General features: G+C 43.5%; 1 protein-coding gene across 9 annotated transcripts in view; it reads right to left on the minus strand.

The window, feature by feature from the left end:
• Positions 1 to 26917, minus strand: part of AUTS2 (activator of transcription and developmental regulator AUTS2) — a 1215639-nt gene that overhangs the window by 1003686 nt on the left and 185036 nt on the right. Inside the window, exons 1-2 of one of the 9 annotated variants that reach the window (XM_070779201.1) lie at positions 350 to 26702; positions 1 to 184 (exon numbers count right to left, since the gene is read on the minus strand). The exons of 7 other annotated variants lie outside the window; for them this stretch is intronic. In XM_070779201.1, the coding sequence (XP_070635302.1) occupies positions 1 to 147 (147 nt within the window). In that variant the 5' untranslated portion in view covers positions 148 to 184; positions 350 to 26702. Of the gene's footprint in view, positions 26703 to 26917 lie in introns of those variants that run through there. One more of the 9 variants, XM_070779200.1, reaches the window with a different exon arrangement.

The following is a 26917-nucleotide window of genomic DNA, read 5'->3' on the forward strand; positions in this document are numbered from 1 at the left end:
ATCTGATTTCCTGCGGCGCTCACACGAACACTGCACACCAGAGTGCTGGAATAGGCTGTCCTCAACAGTCCTCCAATTGTTAAATACGGGTCTTGTTTCTCCAGATGACTGTTTAGCCAGACATATTCTATTTCTCCTTCTTCTCATGCAAAGTACCCATAAGACCTGGTACACTAAATACAGCCTTCAGTAAGAAACGAGTAAGACAGGGATGTTACCAATGGTGGGCGTGGGGGTGGAAGCTATAAGGATGAGCTGCTAGAGAGCTGGGTTCTTGGCAACAAAAGCATAAACGTTCCTTCCTCTATGCTTCCCCAGCACTCTGCCCATATTTTAGTTATCAACTTACCATACAAGCTGGTTCTGTGTTTTTATATTTGCTTCTCACATCAGAACTAGTGACTCTCAGTAACACAGTTGCATCCTAGTCCATCTCTCCAGTGACTGATCATAACGGGCCTCTGATGACAATGGTGATGGTGGTGGTGGTGGTGGTAGTGGTGGTGATGAAACAGCAAACATCTAGTGAGTACTTCCTATTTAGAAACACTTCATGAAAGCCTGTTTTAAGTACTTCAAAATAACCTTACCAGATAGAGTCTATCACTGTTACTCATCATTTTACTGATCAAGGAACTGAAGGTCCAAGGGGAAGTTCCCCGAGGTCACAAAGCTGTCTGGCTTCAAAGTCCGTGCGAACCAAACATGTCCTGCATCAATGAGTGAGTGAGTGACATACTCTGAGCAGGAAGCTAACTGCAGTATACAGAAGCAGTGGATTTGGCAACAGATAATCCAACTAGAATCTTGGCTCTGTCACTGGATAAGAGACCGGGGCTGATTTATAACTTCTCTGGCCCTCGACAAAACCTATCTTATAATTCTTATGGGAAGAGGATGTATTAGTGAAAGCTCTTGGTAAATTATAATGCACTCTACAGTTATCGGTCAACTGGCTCAAAAGTGAGCCCTTTATAATAATCCTCGACTACTGCCAGGGGACTTCTGATACCAGACAGGATGGAGCAAGAAGGCACAGTTGACAGCAGCTGGGAATGCCGTGGGCAGAAGGTAAGAGCACAGCAACAACGTGGAGAAAGTCACTTCTGTGAAGCCAGCCTTCATTTCTAGCACTCAACCAATGTCACTCCACATAAATTTCAGTTCCACCCTACCCCAGATTCTGATCTCAACCAGAATAAATGAGTTTAACACAAAAAGCAAAGTACAAAGCCCAAAGTGACTTAATCTGCTAATATTCTTCTAATCTGCCTCGGGAAGACAGAATGTGATTGGATATGTTCATTTCCAAGAGCTGATGAAATGACCTGAATTTCACTGAAAAGAATGGAAATTAAATAAACTAATGGATAGTAAAGTACCCAGCACCATGCCTGAGAAACATGGATCACCAAAAAGTGTTTCCTTCCTCCCTTTTAGAGATCACCAGGAAATAAACGCCTTCAGATGTCAGAAATCTTTCCTTCTATGTTAATTGCCTCCCAAGGAGAAAGCTTGTGCCCAGAGTCAAGTTTCTATCCTCAGAAACTGATGTCCCAAACCGAGACATCACTTCTATCCTCTGTAGTACTCGGATTTCAGAGGCAAAAGGCCTGATCTGTCTTCCCACGAGAAGACTGTGTGGCAGATAGCATGACCTCTCTTGACTAAACTCAGACTGACAGTCACCCAAGTCCAAACACAAATTACTGTCTCCAACACTAAGTCCTTGACTGATGGGGGCCTCATGGGGGCCTCTTAGAGTGTGAGAAATAGTCAGGGAAGGCTCTGTTGTCTCTCACCATCTATATGTAGAACATATGCACTGCTGAAATGTGCAGTTCATTATCCCAAGCCTCATTTAAGCATTAAAAGAAACAAACAAAAAAAGAAGATCAGAAAGCAGTCTGTAAAAGATGCAAACAGCAGAGCATTTAGTAGAGTACTAAAATCTACTTATCCTGATCTTGTTTACTTACAATAAAAAGATCTATCATCCCAAAGATGACTTTCAGATTGGTGCTTCAACTTGATCCTTTCAACATGACAACTCTGTCCCTCATCAAACTTCCTGATAAGGATGTACTGTCAAGTCCATAGGGGGAAAAAAAAAAACTTCCCAATTTCAATAAAAAGAGGTAAGTCAGACTGCACGCAAGATGCACAGTAAGGGAAACAGACCCATTCCCTTTCAGAAAACATATCCATTTTCTAGTTGAAGGCAATCAGCTACACAGATGGGCTATGGAAGTCTTTGATGCCTTATCTCATTTTGGCATATTATCTGAAGATTCTACGAGATGGTAGCTTAAAACCATTATCAGAAGACTAGCTGTAAATGTTTTCATAGCAAAGCCAGGGTAATTTGCAACTGAGGTATCACCATTTAAAAAAATAAATTTTAACTGAAAAATAACGGGCTGCTCTCTCTGTCTCTAAAAGAGGGGCTAGCTCCATAAAAGAATGCCTATTATTCCTGAAGAAAGGAACCGCTGCTGCCGTTCATTCAGATGCCATGAATGCTTTTCCTGTTGGCCACAACACTCTCAAGGGCAGCGCATTCTTGGCAAACCCTGCCTCATAAAGAGGGCGGCCCCTTCTCTGCAAGGACCGGCCCCCAGCCATCTCCAGAGTGTGTGCCCCACTCCCCCCACGCCGCTGGGCACACACTGCGCATACACAAGTTCCTGCGGACTCTTCCAAGTGCCAACTGTGCCCCCAAGTGCACATCCACTGTGCAGATGGGAAAGCAGGGCTGTAGGTGACAAAGGGAACACGGCTCCTATTCTTTGGAGTCCTATTCAGGAGGCTGGGCGCAAGAGGCTCCAGACTGTGAAGGGCTCTCTGCTTCAGAGGCCCTCCCCCGGGTGGCCTGGCTGGGAGCTGGCCACTGGTCCAGCAGGAGGGACCCACACAATGGATCCACGTCATGCAGACATCCTGCCAGGACACATGTCTCCTGCCAGGCGCAACCCGTCCACAGAAAGAAGCTCCCGTCTTTCCCTGGCTTTCTTTCTTCCCCACTCTCACTTTCTCACTCCAGACTGCCTGAGCAGAAACCCAGGGGAAGCAGTGGGTGGGGGCAGGAGCGTCACCATTTCCTACAAGGAACAGAGGAAAAACAAATGACGTGGTTCAGCTTTTCACAACATTTGTACAGTATTTACAAGGTAGACCAGTGGGGCTTAAAATTTATGGTGCCAAGAAAATGTTAAAGCAACAAAAAGTACGACTCCCTAAAACTGCAGAATCTTTAAACCAGAAATTTACAATGGGTTTTTCTTGGCAAGGAGAGCCTCAATGGAATAATGGTGAAATTGTACTTACCCTGAGGATGTAAATGGAAATACCACACTTGCTGGCACAGTCCAAGGTCTCAAGTGCCCTGGACCTAACTGCCATTTTCATAAATGCAGTCCCTACTGAACCACAAGCAGGACTGTGAACCTTCCCTCACCCAGTTGCTAACTTCTCCCTTTTTCTGTTGACCAAAATCCCCCAATGTGCCCACAGGGTCACCCCAGCTAATACCCTGAAGTCTAAGAAATGTCCAAATCTGATGATTAGGCAGGAATACTTGAAAATTACTGAAAACATTCAAACTATTTTCAAACATTACTCTTATCCTATACATAGGCAGCTTCCCAGGTGGCTCAGTTGATAAAAGAATCTGCCTGCAACGCAGACAACCCAGGTTTTAATCCCAGGGTTGGAGAAATCCCCTGGAAAAGGAAATGGCAACCCACTCCAGTAATCTTGCCTGGAAAATCACATGAACAGAGGAGCCTGGCAGGCTATTAGCCATGGGGTCACAAGAGTCGGACATGACTTAGTGCTAAACCACCATCCACAACTAGGAAGCAGAGTGTATGAGAATTAATAGTCAGAAAGCATCTAATCTGTGCACCGGAGACAACACTAGGCACTTTGCTAACATTATCTGACATACTCTTCATAATGATCACATGCAGTAGGCAAAATCTCATTTACATAGAGAAACATAGGCTGAAAGAAGTTAAAGAATCTTCTCAAGGAGGAACATCTATCAGAGGGGAGAGGATGACAAATCCAGCCGTGAGGCTCTCACATCTAACTCCACAGTCAATGTTCCTCTCGGCCACACTCTCTCTCCAAGTTGGCTAGAATAGCTAGCCAACGCTTACTCACACTTCAAAGACTTCCTATATCCTTGCTATATGCCAGGCATTGTTTCAGCACTGGGGACACAGGTGAACAGGACCTCCCTGGCAAGGTGACACATAAGCAGAGCTGAATGAAGTAAGGGTGAGCCACACATACATCTGAGTACAGAATATTCCAGGCTAGAAGAACAATAGTGCAAAGACTCTGAGGTTGGGAAGGCATAGCTTGGTTTAAGAACAACAAGAACAACAAGCTCAAGGGTCAGAGAGGATCAATGAAGGGGACAGTGGAGATGAGGTGGGAGACAGCGGGTTCCAGAGCATGCAGTATTCTGGAGGCCACAGTAAGTACAATCTTTGAACTGCATTTCTCAGTGAAGTGGAAGACTAGCTGGAGGATTCTGAACTGAGGAGTGATGTGATCCAAAGTACGTTTTAAAAGAGCCACTCTCGCTGCTGAGTGAAGAACACTCTGCAGGGAGACAGAGGTTAAGAGCTGGGAGGCTACTGCAATGGGTGAAGGATGATGGCAATGGTGGTGATGAGAAGTGGCTGATGAGAAGTTCTGCTCAGTGTGGTTTTAGCCCTCGGTGCCTGACAAAATCATTCCTTCTCAATTCTCAAAAGAACCTGGATCCAGAGCCCAAGGGTTAAAAATGAGCCAGGCAGACAGTCAAGTAGTCATCAGTAAACAAAATCCAGTGCAAATCTGCAGCCCACAACAAAGGATTTGCTGAGGGCGTGCTTGAGTCAACCGAGAACCAGCACTTGGAAGAATATGTCATGTTCAGGTGAAGTATGACAGAAATAAATTCCCTAGCATTCCTTTTTGGATGACACTTTCTGCCCTCCAGGTACTGCCTGGCATCTTGGAAATCCTTGTGCCCAAATTTATCATGCAATGCAATCAACACAGCATTAGGTCTGGCATAAGCTGGGAGGAACCAGAATATTTTTGCTGAATGGAAAATGTAACCCCCTACTCCCACCTTGACAATTGCGAGAAGTGTTTTTAAACATAATATCACTTGTTCTTTGCCTGTGTCTTTTTATTTTTCCTCCCAGAAACCCCTAATTATCATGCCAAAGAGTTGGGGAAAGATGGCTTTTATGTGGTTTTATCTCCCAAACACAGTATTGTCATGGGTTTATTTATTTGTGTTTTTACAGTAACGCAATGCTCTCCGGTAATTGAGACTACTATGAGGAGGGCTGGCATGTGTTTTCCACAAGATTAAAGGCAATTTCTGTTTTCAAAGCTAGTATTGCTTCTTGGAAAACTCACTTCCTATGCTGAACTAAATCCACTAAGCCAAAATTCTACATTCACCTGGTCTGTATTACAGCATTGCAAACAAGACTAGGAGAGACGATTCCAATTGTGCATTGATTCAAGCAGTATTTACTAAACCCCTATTACATCAGGCACTGAGGGGGGTGGGAAAAAGCAACACAAAATAAAACAACAGTCCTTGCCCTCCAGGGGCTCTGAATCCAGACCAGGAAACACACAAAAATGACTATGCTACAAGGCAGACTGTGATAAGAGCTATACTAGAAGTAAAAAAACATGCATTGGAAGAACAGGGAAATTGAAGGCCTGATCCCACCTGGTGGGGAGGGGTGGTTCTGGGAAAAGGCATAATGTGAACAGGACCTTCCAGTTCCACAAGCCTGAGAGATGTATCCTAGTGGGAGCACAAGGCCAAAGGCACAGGAGAGGGGAAAGCCTGTGAGAAACTGAAAACTTATCTGAAGAGTTTTCAGTCTGGAGGATAATTACTTTGGGGGCTGGGAAGTAGAGGCAACTTAGAGGTGATAAGGTACAAATAAGATCTGAAGAGGGAACGTATGCAGCCTGTCTCTGGAGTCCACTTCTTAACTGAAGATTTTGGAGTGGGATATTCAGGGACAATGAGGAACCATTTCAGGCATCCAAGTAAGAAGAGAAAAGACTGTCATGTCTCAAATACCCAGACACACTCTAGCCATCCATGCATGCCTCTTAAACTTCACAATGATGAGACAGCATGGCCATTATCACCCCCAGATCACAGGTGGGAAAACTGAGTGTTGGGTCAAGTCTTATCTGGTCTAGGTTTCAATCAATCCTTCCCACTGCAAAAGTTGAGATCTTTGGAAAAGAGAGACATGCAAGGTATGAGGAGAAGCATGAGAAACACTCCCAGGATGCATGACTCTAATCACCTGGCAACTTCCATCTCTAGAAAGTTGAGGAAATACATGCTTCAGTATTGATTATATGTAAATGTTGCTTTCAAGAACATTTTCTAAACACGCTGTGTAGCACTGGTGGCATAACACTGTCAGCTTATTTTAGAGTATGACCTGTACTCCTCAAAGAGCTTTTAAACGTAATAGCTGAGTTAATTATAATGGCAAATCCATTTTACAAATGATCTAACAAAGGCCAAAAATATAGTGACTGACCAAAGGCCAGGTTGTCAGTTTCTTCTGAATCCCAGCCCACTATCATCTTTCCCGGCCCTGCAAAGAATGTTATTAGTTATATTCTACTGGAGGAAAAATCACCTGGAAATACATAATCCTTTTCATATCTATTCCTCAAATCCTCCACCATTTTCCTCTCTGTCTCTTAAAAACCTGCACCTCTACCTTCACCATTGCCACTCCCATCTCTGTCAGACTCTGAATGCCAGTTAGGGCATCTCATGATCAAAGACAAGACTACAGCTGGGGAGGGAAAAGCCTCTCCTTTATTAAACAGCTACTATGTGCCAGGGGCCTTCCGTACACCGTGGGTAACGGCAGCTGCAATATTTATTCAGTCTTAATTACGGGGCAGGCACTGCACTGAGCATTTTAAATATTATCACAGTTAATCTTCACAAGAATCTTGTGAGGCTAGTAGTGTATTTCTGCAGAAGAAGAATGAATCTGAAGGCTCAGAAACATCTACTGTAATTTGTCCAAGATGACACAAGTTGAAAGTCACAAGAGCTGTGGCTAGAATCAAAGCCTACCGAGTTGAGCTCTAAGGCCACTGCCTTATCCACTCTTACACGGCACCACAGAGATGGGCACAGTGGGGTCATGTGGAATGGGGAGTATCTGGGGACTGGAGAAGCAGCAGTGGGGAAGCAGAGTCAGGCAGGATCCAGACTGCGACTCTCCTCTTAAGTCGTGCTAGGAAAAGTGGGCTTTATCTGGATTCTGATCATGTGCCACAGCACTTTAAATAGGTCAATGACCTGGTCAAGTTTGTATATTTTAGGAAAATCCACTCTGGTTTCAATGTACAGAATTGATTTAACTGGGGCAGGGGTAAGCCTTAAGCCAGGCATAGGGGTTAGGAGGTTCTGCATTGCTCTAACAAATAGCTGATGAGGGCTGTGTGAACCAGGGTGCTTCCTAGGTGTTCAATAAATATTTGTTAATTGCGGTATTGATTGGTTACAAGCAGAACAATCTGTTGTACCTATTGGGGCATGTCAGCTCTATCATATGGCCGTTCCAGTGTGTGATCACAGACTCTGGGTGCAAATGGGCTCATGCTGAACAGGCCTCTCTTTACGGGCCGCATTGTGTTTATTTCCTCTCTGGGGTTCTTAATCCCCTAACTGTGAGTTCCTACCAATTGAGGAATTTCAGATAAAACGTGAGACTAGGGTTCTGAGCATCTGTATTTATCTGCCTTCTTTCATTAGGGGCAGGAGGGAAGGAGATGGGTGATGGGTCTATAGATTTGAAGAGGAGTTATGTGGCACAAGTGGTAAACAATCCACCTGCCAATGCAGGAGATGCAAGAGACGTGGGTTAGATCCCTGGATCAGGAAGATCCCCTGGAGAAGGGAATGGCAACCTACTCCAGTATTCTTGCCTGGAAAATCCCACGGACAGAGGAGTCTGTGGAAGTCTCAAAGAGTCTGACACAAATGAGTGACTGAGCGTGCACCTGCGCGCACACACACACACATATTTCTATGACGTGCATCCTCCACTCTGAAATAACCAGCTGTGATCCTCATAGGTAAGGATTCAGAGGACGAAGACGTAATGCTGGTGGGAAGGTATGAAAATGATGGAGAAAGGGGCCTGGTTGCCCACTAAAAGCCTTTAACATCTGAGACGGAGTGAAGTGCAGTTAGAGGGGCTCTGGAACTCATCTGACTGTTCTCTCAACTTCCTGGATTTGTACCCTTCTCTCTCCTTAACAGGAAGTATGTAGCTGCAGAAGTCAGGGAACCATTAAGGATCATCAGACATTTTGCTCAGCTGCCTGGATCCTGAAACAGAAACCCCAAGACACCCTTTTGCCTTGCCCTTCCCAGCCATATACTATTTCTTTATAACTGTGAGCTATGGTCCCTACTCCAGAGAAGGCAATGGCACCCCACTCCAGTACTATTGCCTGGAAAATCCCATGGACGGAGGAGCTTGGTGGGCTGCAGTCCATGGGGTCGCTAAGAGTCAGACACGACTGAGCGACTTCACTTTCACTTTTCACTTTCATGCACTGGAGAAGGAAATGGCAACCCACTCCAGTGTTCTTGCCTGGAGAATCCCAGGGACGGGGGGGCCTGGTGGGCTGCCGTTTCTGGGGTCGCACAGAGGCGGACACGACTGAAGCGACTTAGCAGCAGCAGCATGGTCCCTACTCTGGTTGTGTGTATACACAGAAGGCAACTGCTCAGACACCACAGGCTAAATGAGAGGAGGGCTCATCTGTCTCATTGAGTGACAGAATGAAAGCTAAAGACCTATTCAGATAAAGTAAAATCCAAGGGAAAACGTTGTTAACTATATTATCTAGTTAAGTACCAGACTTAGTGCCTAAGCATACACTTTAATTATTTAGAATACTAAATTTAGAACACTAACGTGAAACACAGTCTGGCTTCTTAAATAAGCCTGAATAGTGAAACTAAGTGTATCCATTTACTTCGAGACTGAATCACCCAACAAATATTACTGTAATACTTACCTGGTAGTCCTTTAAGTGTGCACAGAAACCATTTGAGGGAGTCTGTTAAAAATGCAAATTATCATACACAGGGAGTCTGATTTAGTAGGCAGAGTCACACCCAGTGTGATGGCTAAAATATGTCCACAAATTCTTTAATACTCCTTCCTTCACAAGGCAAAGCCTAATTCCCTGGAGTGCAGGCTGTACTTGGTGACTCCCTTCTGACTAATACAATGTGGCAGAAGTGACAGTTACGACTTGCAAGATTAGGTCATTTGTCTCTGTCTTCAATCATTCACCCTGGGAAAATCAGCTGTCATGTCAAGAGGTCACTTTGAAGAAGTCCATGTGGTGAGAAACTGAGGGATCCTGCCAAAAGCCATGTGAGTGCACTCTCTGAAAGTGAGTCCTCCAGTCATTTAGGAGATGCCAGTCCCAGCCAACATCTACCACAATCTCATGAAAGTACCTGAGCAAGGACCACTCAGGAATTTGTGACCCACAGAAACTGTGAGATAGTAACTGTTTGTCATTTTAAATAGGTAAGTTTTGAGGTAATCTGATACCAGCCATGCATAACTAACATACTTAGAAATTAGCATTTTAAATCTTGATCTTGGTGATTTATGATTAAAAAAATAATTAAATACCCATAGGGACATAATCCAGATATTTCCAACGTGGTATGATCTTTGTTAAAAGAAGGAAAACAACTTAAAAAAAAAATTAAGACTCTGCTCATCTTATTTGAGCTCATTACACTTACATCATCTCATTTCCACGATACTCCTGTGCAACCACGATACCATTTAAGCTTTAGGGAGGCCACATGAGGTCCAGTGAACTGAATATCATAAGAGCAAGTAGGCCACCACTTGCTATAAATATTTTAAGTCTCCGCCTAAAATCTACACTCAGTGGTATGATAATAATACATAACAAATATTTCCTGATTGCATGTTAAATGCAAAACACACACCCACATGAAGTCTAAGGGCAAAGACTTCCTGGGACCAAATATAATGAGGGCTCTAATAAACAAGCACTTTTACTATAGTAAAAAGCTAATCCATGACAATTCTTTACTTAGAATCATAAAGAGAAGCCCATGGATGAGTAAAAGGGAAGGGCTCTGAATGAATCTGCCTGGGCTTAAATCCCACATACGAAACTGTGGGATCCTAGGTGAACAAACCTCTGACTCTGTGCCTCGTTCTCCTCAACTAAAATGAAGATAACAGAACCTGGCTCACAACACCATGTCAGGAGTAATGGTCCAATACTTTTAAAGCCTTAGAATAATACTGCATAGATGGAGGCAACAAATACAAGCTACTGCCATATTCCATTCCAACATCACCTTCTACCAAGTCTTTAGATGAATACTCTAAGAAAAAGCACAATTTTAAATTTTATCTTCATACTCTTATCTTTCTTCTGTGGTTGTAAAGCTAATGAAAAACACTGGTTAGAATCAGGAGAAAGAAAACTATCTTTGTCCCAGTTGCTGAAATACGATCATCCAATATTAACTTAGTGCTCACTGGGGATACCACATCTACATTTCCTAAGGGAAATACAAGTTGGCTCTGATTCCTATACTTGTCTCAAAAGAAAAGAATTCATTGCTACTGCAATTTTTAGGATGATTCCCTACCTGATTCACTAGGTTGCTTGGTTCCATCTTTACAAAGATTTGCAAAAATCACCCAGAAGAATTTGTACTGTTTCTTTTTCATATTCTTTTCCCCCATGTATTTTCTTGTCTGCATGTGGTTGGGTATTTTCTTACGATTGCACTCTATTCCTCTTCCATCCTACCACAATCATTTGCCTCTCTCAAGATAGGAAGCAACTTTAAGTCCTTACTGGAAAGAAAGTGTGCTTTTTTTGTAGTATTTGTCCCTTCCTTCTGACCATTCCCCATCATGGTAGTCTAAAGTAAACACAGCTCTCTCTGTCTAAAGTAAACATAATTCTCACAAGGAAATTTCTGGGCAGGGGACAGAGATGAAGGATGATTTCAAAAATGACAATACTGTGCAAAGCACTTGCCACAAACATAAAGTTGGTGTGTTTTGAAAGTCTTGCCATGTAACCTCACAACATCCTTGTAGATTTATCTACCTGTAACCAAGGGTGCTACTTAAATCCACAGGGCACTGGGCTGAGGCTGTAAACACTGCCATATGAGTTGTATTCACAACCCCTCCTCACATCAGAATTCTGCATCTGACAATCAGTTGCATCAAGAAAGAATTTAAAAGAAGACATAACTGTCCTCCCTCATATGAAAATTAAAATATCATCTGCCGCAAGCTCAAGAGACTACAAGAAAAGCAACTCCCACCTGTGTGTTGACTCTTAAACTTGAATGTGCATCAGAAACTTGGAAGGGCTTATTCAGACACAGATTGCTGGCTTCCTCCCACCCCCACTCTCACTCCCAGGAAATCAAGACGGGACCTTGCAAATCTGTGTTTCAGACAAGCTCCCAGGTGAAGCTGATGGAACCCAGAGATGCTACAACTCAAGACATGAGAAACGTGATGACAAAATCTCCACAGTTCTTAACAACAACCCAGGTCTGTCACCATCCATGTAACTGTGATCCCATGATCCTACATTTTGGCTCTCAACAAGGAATAAACCTAATAAATAGTTCAGGAGAATGATGATTTAAATACTCATTAAGGGCATTATACTTTCATTATCATGGCAACACTTCACTGACCTTAGAAAAGTAAGGACCAAAGTGACACTTCAAATCCACCCTAAACTCTGCATTTCAGAGCCACACTAGGAACCAAGTTAGGCAATTTTCAGACAGGCTGCAGAAGTCAAAAATGAGTTCTAAGTCAACATCAAAGGTATGGGAAGTTTCACAGGATGAGGACTGAAAGCTCTGAATCCCCACAGAGGACATCTACAGCACGCTACGGCTTACGAAAATCCACCTAGGAGTAAACTATAGGGTGTGTGTGTGTGTGCCCCGTGCACGCATTATGCTTGTCTCCTACATTCATCAGCAAAACTCCCATGCCTTTCCCAATCTCCCTGTTTAATATGTCACTGGAAAACAAAATTTAAACAGCTCTGAAAAAAAGGCAACAACCTCAAAGAGAAGAGTGTGTGCCACTGTGTTTGACCCTAGGAACACCTGTGAGATGTTGAGTTTAACTATCTTACAGCTGACACTGACTGTGCATGAGCAGACACGGATTTATTTTTTGACTGCAAGCCTTCACATTGTTATTTTCCATAACTATCAGTCGCTAGATAGATTTTTGTGTATGAGCAGAAAAAACAGAGATGGATTGGGACACAGAAGATTTTCAGAAAAGCAGTCAAAAAAGTCATTATAAGGAAGCATATCCAGTGAGCGAAGACATACTGGCGGACATCAGAGGCTCCTGGATGACACCCTCAAAGTCACATGCACATTCTACTAGGGGACCAGGAACCACATGTAACAAGTGGCAGTATTTATTCAAGAGTTATCTCCAGTTGGTGCCATTCAGAGTGGACTGCCAATAGAAAACAGTGCACAGTACATCAGCAGTTTCAAGCTCTGTATTCCAAGCAAAGCAGCTAAGGAGAGCCGTGAAATGCAGCCATTTATAATTCTGCTGAGACACAGATCTGATTATTGCCCACGCAGGAGGAGCTAGAAACTGCCCAGACCAGCACCCGCAGCTGAACCTGGCTTTGTCATTCTCTTTTACTAGAAATTATAATAATTGTCTTAGAGTAAGCAACAATTTTTGAGGCAATAACCATCAAGAAAGAAAATGTGAATGAAATTTTAAGGAACAATTAATTTGTTGTGTCAGATGGAAGAATCTGTATGCAATGTAGGAAACTCAGGTTCGATCCTTGGGTCAGGAAGATCCACTAGAGAAGGAAATCGTTACCTATTCCAGTATTGTCTAGGGAATTCCATGGACAGAGAAGCCTGGTGGGCTACAGTCCAGGGGATTACAAAGAGTCAGACACGATTGAGAGACTAACACTTTCACTAATTTTTTTTTTAATAGTAATTGTCTTGGAGTGAGCAACTATTTTTGAGGAAATGACCACCAAGCAAGAAAGAAATTGCCAATAAAATTAAAAGAACAATTAACTTACTACATGTATGTCATGAACAGTCAGCAGAGGATTCTTGAAGAACTGTCAATCTGCAGAAAACTACTGTTCTGTACAAAAACCCTTATACTGGAAGATTTACGGATAAAAATTCACAAAGGATTTGTCCCTTAATAACTATACTGTTCCCCTGGGCTCTCCAGTAGTGTACCCAGGCCAAGTCCTAAGTATTACTGAGCTCAAGACATAGACCGTAAACCAGAAAGATAAAACACTGGAAAAATAAGATGCTGGTTCACTCACCCAAAAGGGACAAGCACTATGACCAACAGCAACTAGTGATGCATACATAGCGTACCCACTACGAACCAGCACTCCAAAGTTCAGAAAGAAAATGCAAGTTTCCCTCTAGTTGGACCGATAAGACAGCTGCAAAAATAAGCAATAATAAAAGATAAAATTTCATTAAGTAATGAAATGAGTTCACAGTCAGTGCTACAGGAGAACAGATAAGGAAGCCATCAAGGGGACAGAAGTAGACAGAAAAGCCCTTCCATTATCAGCCAAAATAAGTTATCAGGTCCCCACGCAGGGGACAGTGTGATAAGACCTGTGTAAACTAGTTAAACAAGAAATGTGCCCTGCCCTCAAGGAATACAAGATCTCAGAGAGGTGGTTCTGCCACAGACTAGAGCTCAAAGGGTAAGCACAGATAACAAAGCAGAATTCTGACCCACAAGAGGGAAAAGAAAGGCTCCTGTAGGGCCTTTCTAACAAACTTTTTAAGAACAAATAAATCCACTTATGCTCCAAGTACATTTTCAGGCTAAGGATTTAGCTAGGGCAGCTGTCCAGAGAGGAAACACTTACAGATTCTGATAAACAGTCCACTTTGACCCCAACATGCTGGTTCTGGTTCATAAACATGAATAATGGTGAAAACATTCTATCTTACCCTGTGGTCTCCACACCATTCTGTCTCTCAGATACCTGCCCAGCTCACAGAAGTGAAAGTGTTAGTCACTCAGTCGTGCCCAACTCTTTGCGACCCCATGGACTGTAGCCCGCCAGACTGCTCTGTCCATGGGATTTCCCAGGCAAGAATACTGGAGTGGGTAGCCCTTCCCTTCTCCAGGGGATCTTTCTGACCCAGGGATCAAACCTGGGTCTCCTGCTGTGCAGATGGATTCTTTACTGTCTGAGCCACCAGGGAAGCCCGCCTACATCACTACCTCGCCCCGTTTCAGATCATTACCCAAGGGCCGTCTTAGTGACTCTTTTCTTGGCCAGTGAATCTAAAATTGCATCCTCCACCACCACCACACACTATAATACTTCTTATGTCCTTTCCCCCTTTCCTTTTTCTCATGGAACTTACCAGCTTCTAATAATTTATTTTCTTTATTGACTGTCTCCACCACTAGAACATATGTTCCTTTGGGTCAGATATCGTATGTTTTGTTCACTGTTGGCTCCTAAGCATATAGAACAGTATCTGCACATTCACAAAGACTAAACCTACAGCCTGGATGAGAAGGGAGCTTAGAGGAGAATGGATACATGTATATGTATGACTAAGTACCTTTGCTGTCCACCTAAAACTATCACGATATTGTTAATCAGCTATTTGTTGTTTAGTTGCTAAGTCATATCCAACTCTTTTGTGACCCCATGGACTGTAGCCCACTAGGCTCCTCTGTCCAACCAATTTCCCAGGCAAGAATACTGGAGTAGGTTGCCATTTTCTTTTCCAAGGGATATTACCGAGCCAGTGATCAAACCCGTGTCTCCTGCTTGGCAGGTGGATCCTTTACCACTGAGCCACATGGGGATACAAAATTAAAAGCTTTTTTTAAAAAAGAATAAGCCTGCTAAGCGAATGAGTAAGTGCATGTTGGTATTGACACCTGAGATTTTTTTTTAATAGATTGTACATAGTAAACACCATATTGCAAAGTAATGTCTTTAATTTTTTTGTATTTTATACTATGTAAATTAAGTCCATCAAGGTATTTTTCTTTATTTGCAGGAAGTTTTGCCTAGTACCAGGCATCAAAAGACACATAAATGCTGTTGGTTGTAAGTTCCATTTCCCTTCTGCTTTCTTTCAATCATTCTTTCTCATAGAACCAAGCACTTAAAACCTAGCAGTGTTAATTACTGCCACTGAAGCTGACACGTATATCGTCACCAAGAACCCCATTAACTAACGTATACTGTTTTATTATGTACTTACTTTATTCAGTCAAGAAAGGTGATTGATAACCTACCATGTCCCACGCCTTATGCTTAGCAATGAGGAAACAAGGATGAGCAAGAAGACTAGAATCCTTGTCCTGGCAGAGCAGACTCTAGTCCGGGGAATAACAGTTAGTAAATAAGAATTGAAAACTATGATAAAAGTTGATTTAAAGGAAGTGAGGGGACCACAGAAGCACACAGCAGAGATACCTATCCTAGTTTAGGAAGACCAAAAAAAGTGTCAATTATAACTATTCATCTAAAAGATAAGTAGGAGTCAGCCAAGCAAAAAGATGAGGCGGGTGGAAGTACTGATCCTTCAGACAGAGGGAAAAGAAACAAATGGGAAAAAACTTCCCTGGAGGTCCAGTGCTTAAGAATCTGCCTTGCAATGCAGGGGACAGGAAGCAACTAAGCCCACATGCCACAGCTGCTGAGCCTGCGTGCTTCAGAGCCCGTGTGCCACACCTGGAGAGTCCGTGCGCTGCAAGGAAATACCCCATGTGATGCATTCAAGGCCCCACATGCTGCAACTAAGGCTCGACAGAGCCAAATCAATAAATAAATACTTAAAAAGAAATGAGAAGGCTCCGAAACAAAACCAGAGCCCTTTCCAGGAAGACAGCAGAGAAGTGCCAGGAGAGCTACGAGTCTGTTTACGGCTGAGGAAGTGGGCAGAGACTCCACCATGTGGGGCCTTCTGAATCACTGATACCTGAGTCAGTTCACCTTAGGAGGCTCTATGCCCTGAGGCCTGTGCTAGCTGCTATCAGGGGAGCAGAGCTGAATCACACTGCCAGAACTCCTGACCTCTGGCACACTTACTGCTGGAGAGACTAAAAAGACTGAACCGAGGCTGGTGGAGAAGTGAGCATTTTTTAAAATACCAAACCAGAATATGTGGGCAGAGGTAGCTTCACAACCTCACCCCAGCAGTGTGGCTGACCAAATCTGGCCAAGGAGAACTGGCCAAATCCCAGGGTGGGAGGAGACTCCAAGAGGAAGGGCCACTTTGGAATTCTACACCAGGAATGTATCTGGTGACCCCGGATATAACTATGGCTTACCCACTCCCACCAGCTCAATTGCTACCCAGATTTCTATTCATCCAGTCTAGTTGCTGAATCTTAATCATCACATTTTCTCAATGGCCTGCAGTCTTGCTACACAGAACTTTGTGGAGGAGCATTCCCAAAGCTGACACAGGAACAGATAACCCTGACATCCAAAGGCAGCTGGGAGCAGGCTGACCTGGAGCGAATAGTTAGAAACAAATTTCCTGTTACATGTTTATCTGACTCTGATGTTATTTGAATGTTTCTTGAGTGTACGCGCTCAATAATCAGATACTGAAATGTCCTTTCAAACATAAGGTTATAGATGATGTGTTAGTCACTCAGTCATGTCCGACTCTTTGCTTAAATGTGTCTGTGAAGTGTGTAAATATATTAGCATCATATGATCAAATTCTTCTCACAAGGAATGCATAGTTTTTAAAACACTGGAGGCCACAGGAACACTTTTGCCCAAAACCAACTGAATACTCCAGTGTCACAGGGGAAACAAAAGGAATATGGAATTGAAAGACAACACTCTGGTGAGGGGGCAACACAATGTTTTAAAAAACACTGAAGAGAAAGGCAAACCCTAAGGGGAAAAGGCCCCAAATGATGCCTCAAACTTATGTAAAGTGAGTAGGGGTCTCCATGCGGTCTCATGTGTAAAACGAACACAGGGTGAACCACCTGTTCTCGTAGGGTCCCCCCAGCACTAGCACACCACAACTCTATGAAACGTTAGTGAAAAGACACCATGAGTGCGGCAAAGATGGATGGTACGTGCCATACCTCACAAATTGGAAATAGGGCAACAAAATCTCAAAAAGTCTACGATGCAGGCATTGAGCCCATCATTAGAGTCGTAAGACATTATCACTGCAATAGCTTCAGGGCTCCCACATTTTAGAGAGAGAGAAAGTGGCTCAAAGTGGAGTCTGGTTCTGACTGAGGAGCCCCGGGCAGCTGGTGGCAAAGCCAAGTCTCCTGATCCCAGGAGCATAGCCCTTCCGCCTTACCAGTTTCCTTCCTTTCTAAAATAAATAGACTTTTTAAGATGCCCAGAGGCCCAGCTTTCTGAAGATAAAAAATAAGTTCCATTCATTGTTCTCAAATATGATTTATGTTTGTAACCTTTAGAAAGAGGAGAGGAAAATGTTCTGGGATTTGTTTTGCCTCCTTCTGTTTCTTTTTTTAAAATTTGAGGAGCTGGTGAAGACATAACCTTATACTGTTAGAAGAGAGAATTTAAGAGCATCTTAAATAAGGAAGCCCAGTAGCGATCAGACTGTGATTATCAGTGAGGCTGCCAAGAGCCCATTTGAGAGCTGAGGTCTTCTGGAACACCACAAATCCCCAGCTGCCTCCAAATGCAGGCACTTCCTTTATCTCCCTGAGACTATGGAGATAGGCAAGGTCAGTCTTCCTTCCTGCTTTGTTGCGTATCTAAAATTCTCTTTAGTGTGAATTTAAAAGGACAAAAAAAAGGGGGTGGGTGGGTGCAAGAGCTTCACGTCTCTGCTGAAGAAACCTCTGCCTTCTTACCAGCCCAGGAATGCTGAGTGGGCACTAGGGGAGCAGAGCAGGCCAGGTTTGGATTGCTCAGTCCCTCAGTCATGTCCAACTCTTTGCAACCCCATGGACTGCGGCAGCCCGGGCTTTTCCGTCCTTCACCATTTCCTGGAGTTTGCTCAAACTCATGTCCATCGAGTCAGTGATGCCATCCAACCATCTCATCCTTTATCATCCCCTTTTCCTCATGCCTTCAATCTTTCCCAGCATCAGGGTCTTTTCCAATGAGTCTACTCTTCCCATCAGGTAGTCAAAGTATTGAAGCTTCAGCGTCTGTCCTTGCAGTGAATATTCAGAGTTGATTTCCTATAGGTAAATCTCCTTGTTGTCCAAGGGACTCTCAAGGGTTTTTTTCCAACACCACGATTCAGAAGCATCAATTCTTCAGTGCTCAGCCTTCTTTACAGTCCAACTCTCACATCTGTACATGACTACTGGAAAAACTACAGCTTTGACTATAGGGATTTGTAAACCTAGTCTCTGCCAGAGAGCAACTCCTCAAGATCCATAGAGCCTGACCCCATCCCTTGGGGAGACAGAGGGGAGATGATCCTCAGGCACATGACAGTTTGAGAACCACTAAGTTCTACACAAGAAGGCAGCGACACCTGGGCTCTGGGCAATACTCCTCCCCACCTACCACTCAAAACCATCCCTAGGTCCCAGAACATCTCCCCTACAAGATTACTTTCTAGGGGGTGGAGGTGAGACAGCAGTATCCTACAACTTCAAACTTAACCATTCCCTCATTCAAAGTAGAAAATAAAGACTTCCCTGGTGGCACAGCAATAAGAATCCACCTGCCAATGCAGGGAACATGGAGTTCAACCCCTGGCCTGGGAAGATCCCACAGGCCACAGAGCTACTGAGTCCGCACTCCAGAGCCCAGGAGCTGCAACTATGGAACCCCTGCGCTGCAGCTATTGAAGCCTGCACACCTAGAGCCTCACAACATGAGAAGCCGTCTCAACGAGAGGCCCACACACCGCAACAAAAGAACGGAGGCCCCTGCTCACTGCAACTTGAGAAGGCCCTTGCAAAGCAACAAAGACCCAGTACAGCCAAAAATGAAAATAAAGTTAAAAGAAAAAAAAAACACAAAGTGCAAAGAGGGAGTAAATGAACTCGTATCTGTTGTACTGATTCTGTTGCATCTTCTCAATAAAAACCTTCCACATTCAGAAGTACCCTAGTTACTTCAAATTTTTAGAGCAATCTGGACTGAAGTTAGGCTGAGGGAAGTTTTATTGCTAATGTAAAGAGTCTTTTATGGGCAAATGAGAGCATAAAAGAGATCATACAGACCGTCAAAGAGAGGAAAATAATCAAAGATATTTAATATTAATAACTGATATTCCTAATTATACAGTAAGGCCAACCCCCCCGCCCCACACACACACACACAAAGCACTTAGGCAATAACTCATTGCCTTGCTCAGGTTACCAGTCTATAACTAAAAATAATAGAACTGCATTTCTTTCCAACTACCCCACAAATCTGTCTGCACCATCCCCACAATTGTTCAATTTAGTGAGGTCTGGCCATAAATGTTTTTCTTCTCCCAGATCACGCCACAAAAATGTTTGATTCTGGGACAGACTGCAGAACAGTGCAGTCTCTTCCCTATTTTCAACTTCTGGTCCACTCCGTCTATCTTCAGTTAGGTTACATCTTTTCACTTCACTGTCTATTGATTGTGGAAGGAGACAAGACATGAATAGGGACAGAAAACCGAAGGTGTCACACCCTGGAATCTGGAAAATATCCACCACAGCTGTTCTCAGACCAACCACAGCAGCCTTGAATGTTAACGTCTGAAAGGGCCCTCTCAAAGTAGTATATGAACTTTTACAGCTCCATTTACAAATGTATTGTTTAATCGAGATAACTTTGTGCATGAACCCAAGTTCCACACGGCAATTAGGTGGAAAGGAGAATAGGCAGGCTTGCTTCAAGAGCTATCTGGGCCCTGTTGATAACGAGCCATGTGAAAGTACAGAACAGAACAGCACTAGCCACTCTGCCTCCAATAACCAGCAATGAGACCTTCACAGCAATCTCCCGTCTCATCAAGGATGGTGAGGGAGAGCACCAATTCACCAAAACTGTGTCTCCAAATTAACTGCCCATCTCGCCTTCTCAAGCCAAGCAGAATCTAACCATAGAAAGAATCTTTAGTGTCCAAATGTAAGTATCAATTTCTGTTGTCACTACTTTCATTCATTTCCTTGTTTCACTGTACCTTGGACCATTAAAATCGCCCCCTAATTGTTCTGATTCTGCAAATGATTTATTGTGAACAAAGGTGCAAGAATAACTTTCTGATGGACATCTATTACCAAGATCAAAACCAGAAGGCTTTCTCACTATCTGCACACATGCTCGGACGCTCAGTCGTGTCCAACTCTTTGTGACCCCATGGACTATAGCCCTCCATACTCCTCTGTCTATGGAATTTTGGGGGCAAGAATACTGGAGTGGGCAGCCATTTCCATCTCCAGGGGATCTTCCCGACCCAGGAATCAAACCCGAGTATCCTGTGTTGCAGGCAGATTCTTTATCACTGTGCCACCTGGGAAGCCTAACCTGCAATAAAGGCCCTTCATGATCTAGCCAAAACTCCCTTTCCAAATTTTTTTTTCTATATATAAATTCTACAGTCACAAAACTGGAAGCCAATATACCAAATTTATCTGCTGATATATGTTATATGTAATGATTAATAGTAGCAAACATAATAATAACAGCACAGCAAACATACAACCTCCCTAGGTCCAGGTACTTTCTAAGCAATTTACATACATTAATCCCTTAATCATCACAAATCTGTGAGACTATTACTATTACTATGTCCATTTTAAAGAAGAAAGAGGGACTTCCCTGGTGGTCCAGTGGCTAAGGCTCTGTGCTCCCAATGCAGAGGCCTGTGTTCAATCCCTGGTCAGGGAATTAGATTCCACATGTTCCAACTAAGACCTGGCACAGCCAAATAAATAAATCAATAAAAGCAAATTTAATAAATAAAACTGAAAGAAAATGGAATTAAACAAGTAGAAAAGTCACCATTTCAAATCAAGCAGATTGGTTACAGAGTCTCGGTATTCTGAATGACTATATTGTACAACCTTCTCTAAATGGACAGGTGATAGTTGGGAGGAACAAGTGTGTCAACAGATGAATGGAAAGGTGGATATATGGAGAGCATTATTTTATGAACTATTTTAGATTTTTGTTTTGTGAATGCTCAGCCTCCACACTATTAATGGAAGAAAACAAGTTCTCTCCTAAACGCTCCTGGTTTTTCTACATGTAACAAGAAACAAAACCTGGAACCGTGGACCTCCCCCTGGGCTTCACAAATGGACTTGCCCAAAGCACAGAAAGAGCCGGAGATAATTGAGTGGCTTTACCTGTAACATTACTATCGAAATAGTGACATAAAAAGTACAAGCACCGAACAGACAAATGCAAAGTGCCTAATAAAGAGGAGAGGCTTCAAGGGAGAAAGAATAAATGAAGTATATGAACCATGCATATTTATAGCACCTGCAAATTAACTTCCCGGAAACAGCAATAAGCAGATAAGTACCAGGCCTCCATGGAATCAGGCACAAAATGGATGCAGCTGCAAGAACATGGAAACATACATACTTTTCCTCGCAAACATCTGCCCCTAGTATGCCCTGCAATTCTCCCACATCATCCTCACAGGGGCCCAGTAAAAAAGAGGAAAACTACTGCTGTGTTCCTGCCTAACCTCAATACCTTCCTACCACACTGATCCCAAGTTACCTTCAGTTTGCTTTTATAAAAGAAAACTGGCAAAGAACAGATGCCAAGAGAAAACGCTAAAGGTGGCACAAGCTTGAGAAGGATGGTCTAAGGCAAAGAGCCTTGCAGTAGGAACTAACGAGCATGTGTCCTATCCCCCGCTCTGACCGGCCAGTACCTTGGGCAGCAACAAGCTTTCGAGGCTCATCTCCATGTTAATGTGAGGTGAGAGTGGGGTCCAAACAGCGCAAAAACACACCATCTCCCAATTCCTTGGCACAACACTTTAATCCAATCCCACCTAATTAGCATAATAATTTTCCCTCCTCACTCACTCCAGGAGTCCTGCACTCCAGTCACACCCCACTGAGCAGCATTCTCCAACTGGAGCTTTCACTCTGCTGCCTCTGGCTAGGTCTTTCTTCATCCTCAGAATACCTTTCCATCTCTGCCTATCCTTCATCCCAATCACAGCGTATCTGTCTTTCTGTATCAGTGGCTCTCAGTCTTGTGGCTGCCCAGGCAAATCACATAGGGAGCCTTAAAAAAAAAAAAAAACTGATGCCCGTGATCAAACTCCAGAAATTCTGATTTGACTGCTTGGGGTATGGCTTCAATATTAAGATTAAAAAAAAAAAAAATTCCCCCAGGTGATTCTAAAATGTAGACAAGGTTGAGAAACACTGCTGCTGCTGCTGCTGCTGCTGCTGCTAAGTCGCTTCAGTCGTGTCTGACTCTGTGCAACCCCATAGACGGCAGCCCACCAGGCCCCGCCATCCCTGGGATTCTCCAGGCAAGAACACTGGAGTGGGTTGCCATTTCCTCCTCCAATGCATGAAAGTGAAAAGTGAAAGTGAAGTCGCTCCGTCATGTCCGACTCTTAGTGACCCCATGGACTGCAGCCCACCAGGCTCCTCTGTCCATGCACTACTGGGCTATTTCCCTCAAAGAAGCCTCTGCCTAGCTGGAATGAACTGTCTCCACCCTAACGTTCCCAGAGTGCTTTGTGGTGACTCTTCTCTTCAGAAGCCCCATCTTATGGTAGGTCACAGGTTATTTTGCCACAGTTCTGTGTCAGGACTGATGAGAGCATTAGAGCACAGTCCCTTGGATGAAGGCTGGCAACTGTTTAATTTATGTATGCCATTCCCCCTTGGAACAACACTTCAGCATCAGCAACTACTCAATAAACGTTTGCTCAATTTAATTGAAATGCTGTTTTTATATAGGGCTCACCCGATGGTTCAGTGAGTGAAGACTCTGCCTGCAATGCAAGAGACACAGGAGACTCAGGTTTGACCCCTGGGTTGGGAAGATCCTCTGGAGAAGAAATAGCAACCCACTCCAGTATTCTTGCCTGGAAAATCCTATGGACAAGAGCAGCCTGGCAGGTTACAAGTCCACGGGTCACAAAGAGTCGGACACTACTGAGCGAGTTTTTAAATACTCCATCAAAAATACAAATACTGCTAGAACATTCAGTGAGTTTCCAGCGGAAACAGAAACGACCGTAGGTCCTAGATAGTGACAAGTTTACTGCTGGAGATAGGCCCTCTTCCCTGGCAGGCCTTCCTCCTCTCTATTTGAAGTCTTTGGAGGTGGGTAAAGTTGCAGAGAAGCTCAGCCCTTCCAGAGCAAATGGAACCAATCAAACCAGGCCCTTCCACCGAACACAAGGAGCTTAAGCTGGAGACTAAGCAACAGGCCCACACACCACAGAGCAAATTTCAACTTAGCACATCCTTTGCAACAGCCCTGCTCCTGGGGGAGAGAGCCCTAAGGCAATGATTCTCAAGATTTATTGTAAATAAGAATCCCCAGGGTGGCTGTTCAAAATCCACATTCCTAGACCTCAAACCCTCTCCCCACAAACCAATTGACCCAGAATGTCTCTGGGTAGGGCATGTTGATGAAGCCTGGGAGGTACAGCAAGCTCCCCAAGTAATTTCAATGCTGGTGACGGGCAGACCACACTTGTACACTTGTCATCAACAAACACCGGCCCAAAGCAGTTTAGATCCTCCAGGTACATGGCCTTGTCGAATCGAAGAGAATCTGAAAGGAAAGGTTTGGGGAAGCAGAGATAATCTGCAGTGCCTGCATCAACAGAAATTATGTGGCAGTGGGAGGTATAATAGGGACAGGATGCCCTTATAGCAGTGTCTGCTGTAAAGTTTAAAGATGGTAACAAAAAGTGCATGGCTCATAGAAGATAATCAGCAGATGACTGACAATAATAATTATCCCTTTCACAACTTCCTTCTATGATCATTTTATATCTGCCGTTTCCTAGAAATCAAGGAGAAGGAGATATTAGTCTTAAATCTCCTTCCCCTCTAACTTCATATTAAGGAACAGCCCTGAGCCTAACTAACTCCCCATTCTTCACCACCCAGGAACGCCTGCCAGCCACCACCACTTACACCTTTCCCACCTCCCATCCCACCAGGGCTCAGTCAGACTAGTGCGCCTGCGGATGTAGGTAAGTTCCCCAGCAGTGAGCAGGCCAGGTACAGCCGGAGCCACACCTACCTACCTGTGAGGAACAAGCTGGAGGCTGTCTTTCATCCTTACCAGACACTCAGTCTCAGGAGAGGCGTTTATACCCCTGCAACTGCACTGCATTCTGGAAGCCCACAGAACTTCCCAGGCCAGTCTATGTCAGTTCTAAAGAGAATGCCTGTAGTCACATCTGAGAATCTGGGAATTAAACCATGAAAAGACCCAAACATACCTTTACCTTGGCAGCTGTTCTACAACCTCCCTTCTTGACTCTGGTCAATGAAGCAAACAAGCTCCTTCAAATTTAATGCCATTCTCGTCACCTTCCCATTAACAGAAACCAATTTCCACATTTTGGCCATAAATTAGAAGCCTTCCATTTTGCAGACGTATGAAACAACGTGACCGCACTCCACAAAGAGAGGCCAAATCTCAAACACCTAACTAAACACAGGGAGATGATTTGTGATACTTAAATATAATTACTGTGCTAGACTCAGGTTTTTAATCTCGTGTTTTTCAATTTCATTATGAAATTACAGCCCCAAACCTCTGGACACAATAGCAGCATTGTCGCTATAATCATTACCCATGTTATCCCAGGGAACATACAGCCCTACTGCAGGTCACTCGCCAAGCGCGGCCAATGCAGGACCGCACAGAGGCATCTTGCTCCAGCTGATCCCATTCAATCCAGGGAACACAGAAAGATTGAGGAGTCTGGGCAGATGACAAAATGTCAGCAATTTAGGGCCATTATTTTTAAAAAGCACGCTCATGGCTGAGTTATATAAATTGAAAGATGGCATCAGAAACTATGAGGTCATCTGCCCACAGTATGGTAACCAGCCTCAAGCACATCTCTGCTTAACAGCATGGAAAAAACTGGGGTGGGTTCAGATTAGTGGAGCCGAGGAGTCAACTGCAAAGTAAGAACATAGGAATTAAGGCCAGAGAGGGAATACACTGCATTTCAGGTCCATGAGGACAGAACTAGGGGGTGTCTCAGGGGACAAGCATTTTCACATGAGACTCAGTAGCAGCACAGTGTAAGGAATTTAGGTTGGAAAGAACTTTCTGACCAGGCAAAGGAAAGGTAATTTAGGAATGTTAAAGCATCTTCATTAACAGTCTTTATGGAATAATGCATCACGTGAATCTTACAGTTTTAAAATATTCTTAGTGGGACAAGTTGTTACTGTGCTCTAATAAACACCTAAATAGTAGTGGGAATGTGCTAAGCACCATCCTAAGTGCTTTATAAACTATTTCATTTAAACTTCAAAATAATCCTAAGAGGCAGGTATTACAATTTTTCAGGTGAGAAAACCGAGGAGCAGAGGTTCCTGCTTGACCAAGGCCAAAGGACCAAGCGGCTCTAACCAGAACACTGTTCCTGTGTGACTTCTACTATGTGCTTCGCTATGCTTCAGTTCCAGATAATTCTCATTCACATTCTCTTTCCTCATTCTCACTCCTTCTCTCTCTCACACACATACGCACACACACAAACCCCAATAAACAGGCACGCTGTCCATTATCCCAAATTGGCACAGTTTGGATTGTGGTAAAATCCAGATTACATAAAGAAATAATTATTTCTCTGAGGTTTCAACCCCTTGAGATAGCTTCAGTTCCTCCAAGTTCAAAGTTAAAAGAATTGATTTTTTTAAAACAAATATCCACTGTCATATGATAGACACCTTTGTAAGCATCAGAGAGTTCAGAAATTAAACGTAACAATGGCAAGTATTTTTAACTTCCAGAGGAACTAGGGAATGCATGTCTCTCCTTGTCTCAGAGAGACAGTGGCACTCCTCCAACACAACAATCTATTCAGAATCAGAAATCATTGTGAGCTCCAAGAGTAATCTTAACACACATTTACACACATGACCTACTGCTGTGTGCAAGTTTACCCCTTACTTCATCTAAGGTCCTGTGTTCTCCAAGAACCACAATGAGGTAAGGCTGATTCGACATCACTTCTTGATGAACACTGTGGTTCTGGTTATAAAGAAGAAAGGTGTAGTGGCCCTTGGTCCCAGCAAGTTTCAATGTTCTAAAGAGAATGTTAATAGAAACTACACAGATATCCTTAAATCAGCAACATGGAATAATAGCATTTTAGGACTTAACTACTTGAGAAATTCATGTGAAGGAATTAACATTAAGTAAAGATCACAACGCACTGGTTCTCAAACTAGGCTCCTCTTTGGAATCAGTTTTACAAAATACTGATGCCTGGGACCCACTATCAGAGGTTCTGATTTAATTGGTCTGGGATGCAGCCTGGGCACATGTACTGTTTAAAGTGCCTCAAGGAATCCTAATGTGCATCAAAATTTGAAAACCACTGCTTTAATGGAAGCTACCCACCTTGCCTATTTTTTTCAGGCAAAAAAAAAAAAAAAAGGGCACCACAGGAAACTTAGAAATGCTGCGGCACTTAGCAAATGTGCCCTTAAACCCACACCCTTGATGAAAGTGAGAGAGGAGAGTGAAAAAGTTGGCTTAAAGCTCAACATTCAGAAAACTAAGATCATAGCATCTGGTCCCATCACTTCATGGGAAATAGATGAGGAAACAGTGGAAACAG

The sequence above is a fragment of the Bos indicus genome, chromosome 25, assembly GCF_029378745.1.
Source record: "Bos indicus isolate NIAB-ARS_2022 breed Sahiwal x Tharparkar chromosome 25, NIAB-ARS_B.indTharparkar_mat_pri_1.0, whole genome shotgun sequence".
Classification (NCBI taxonomy): Eukaryota; Metazoa; Chordata; class Mammalia; order Artiodactyla; family Bovidae; genus Bos; species Bos indicus.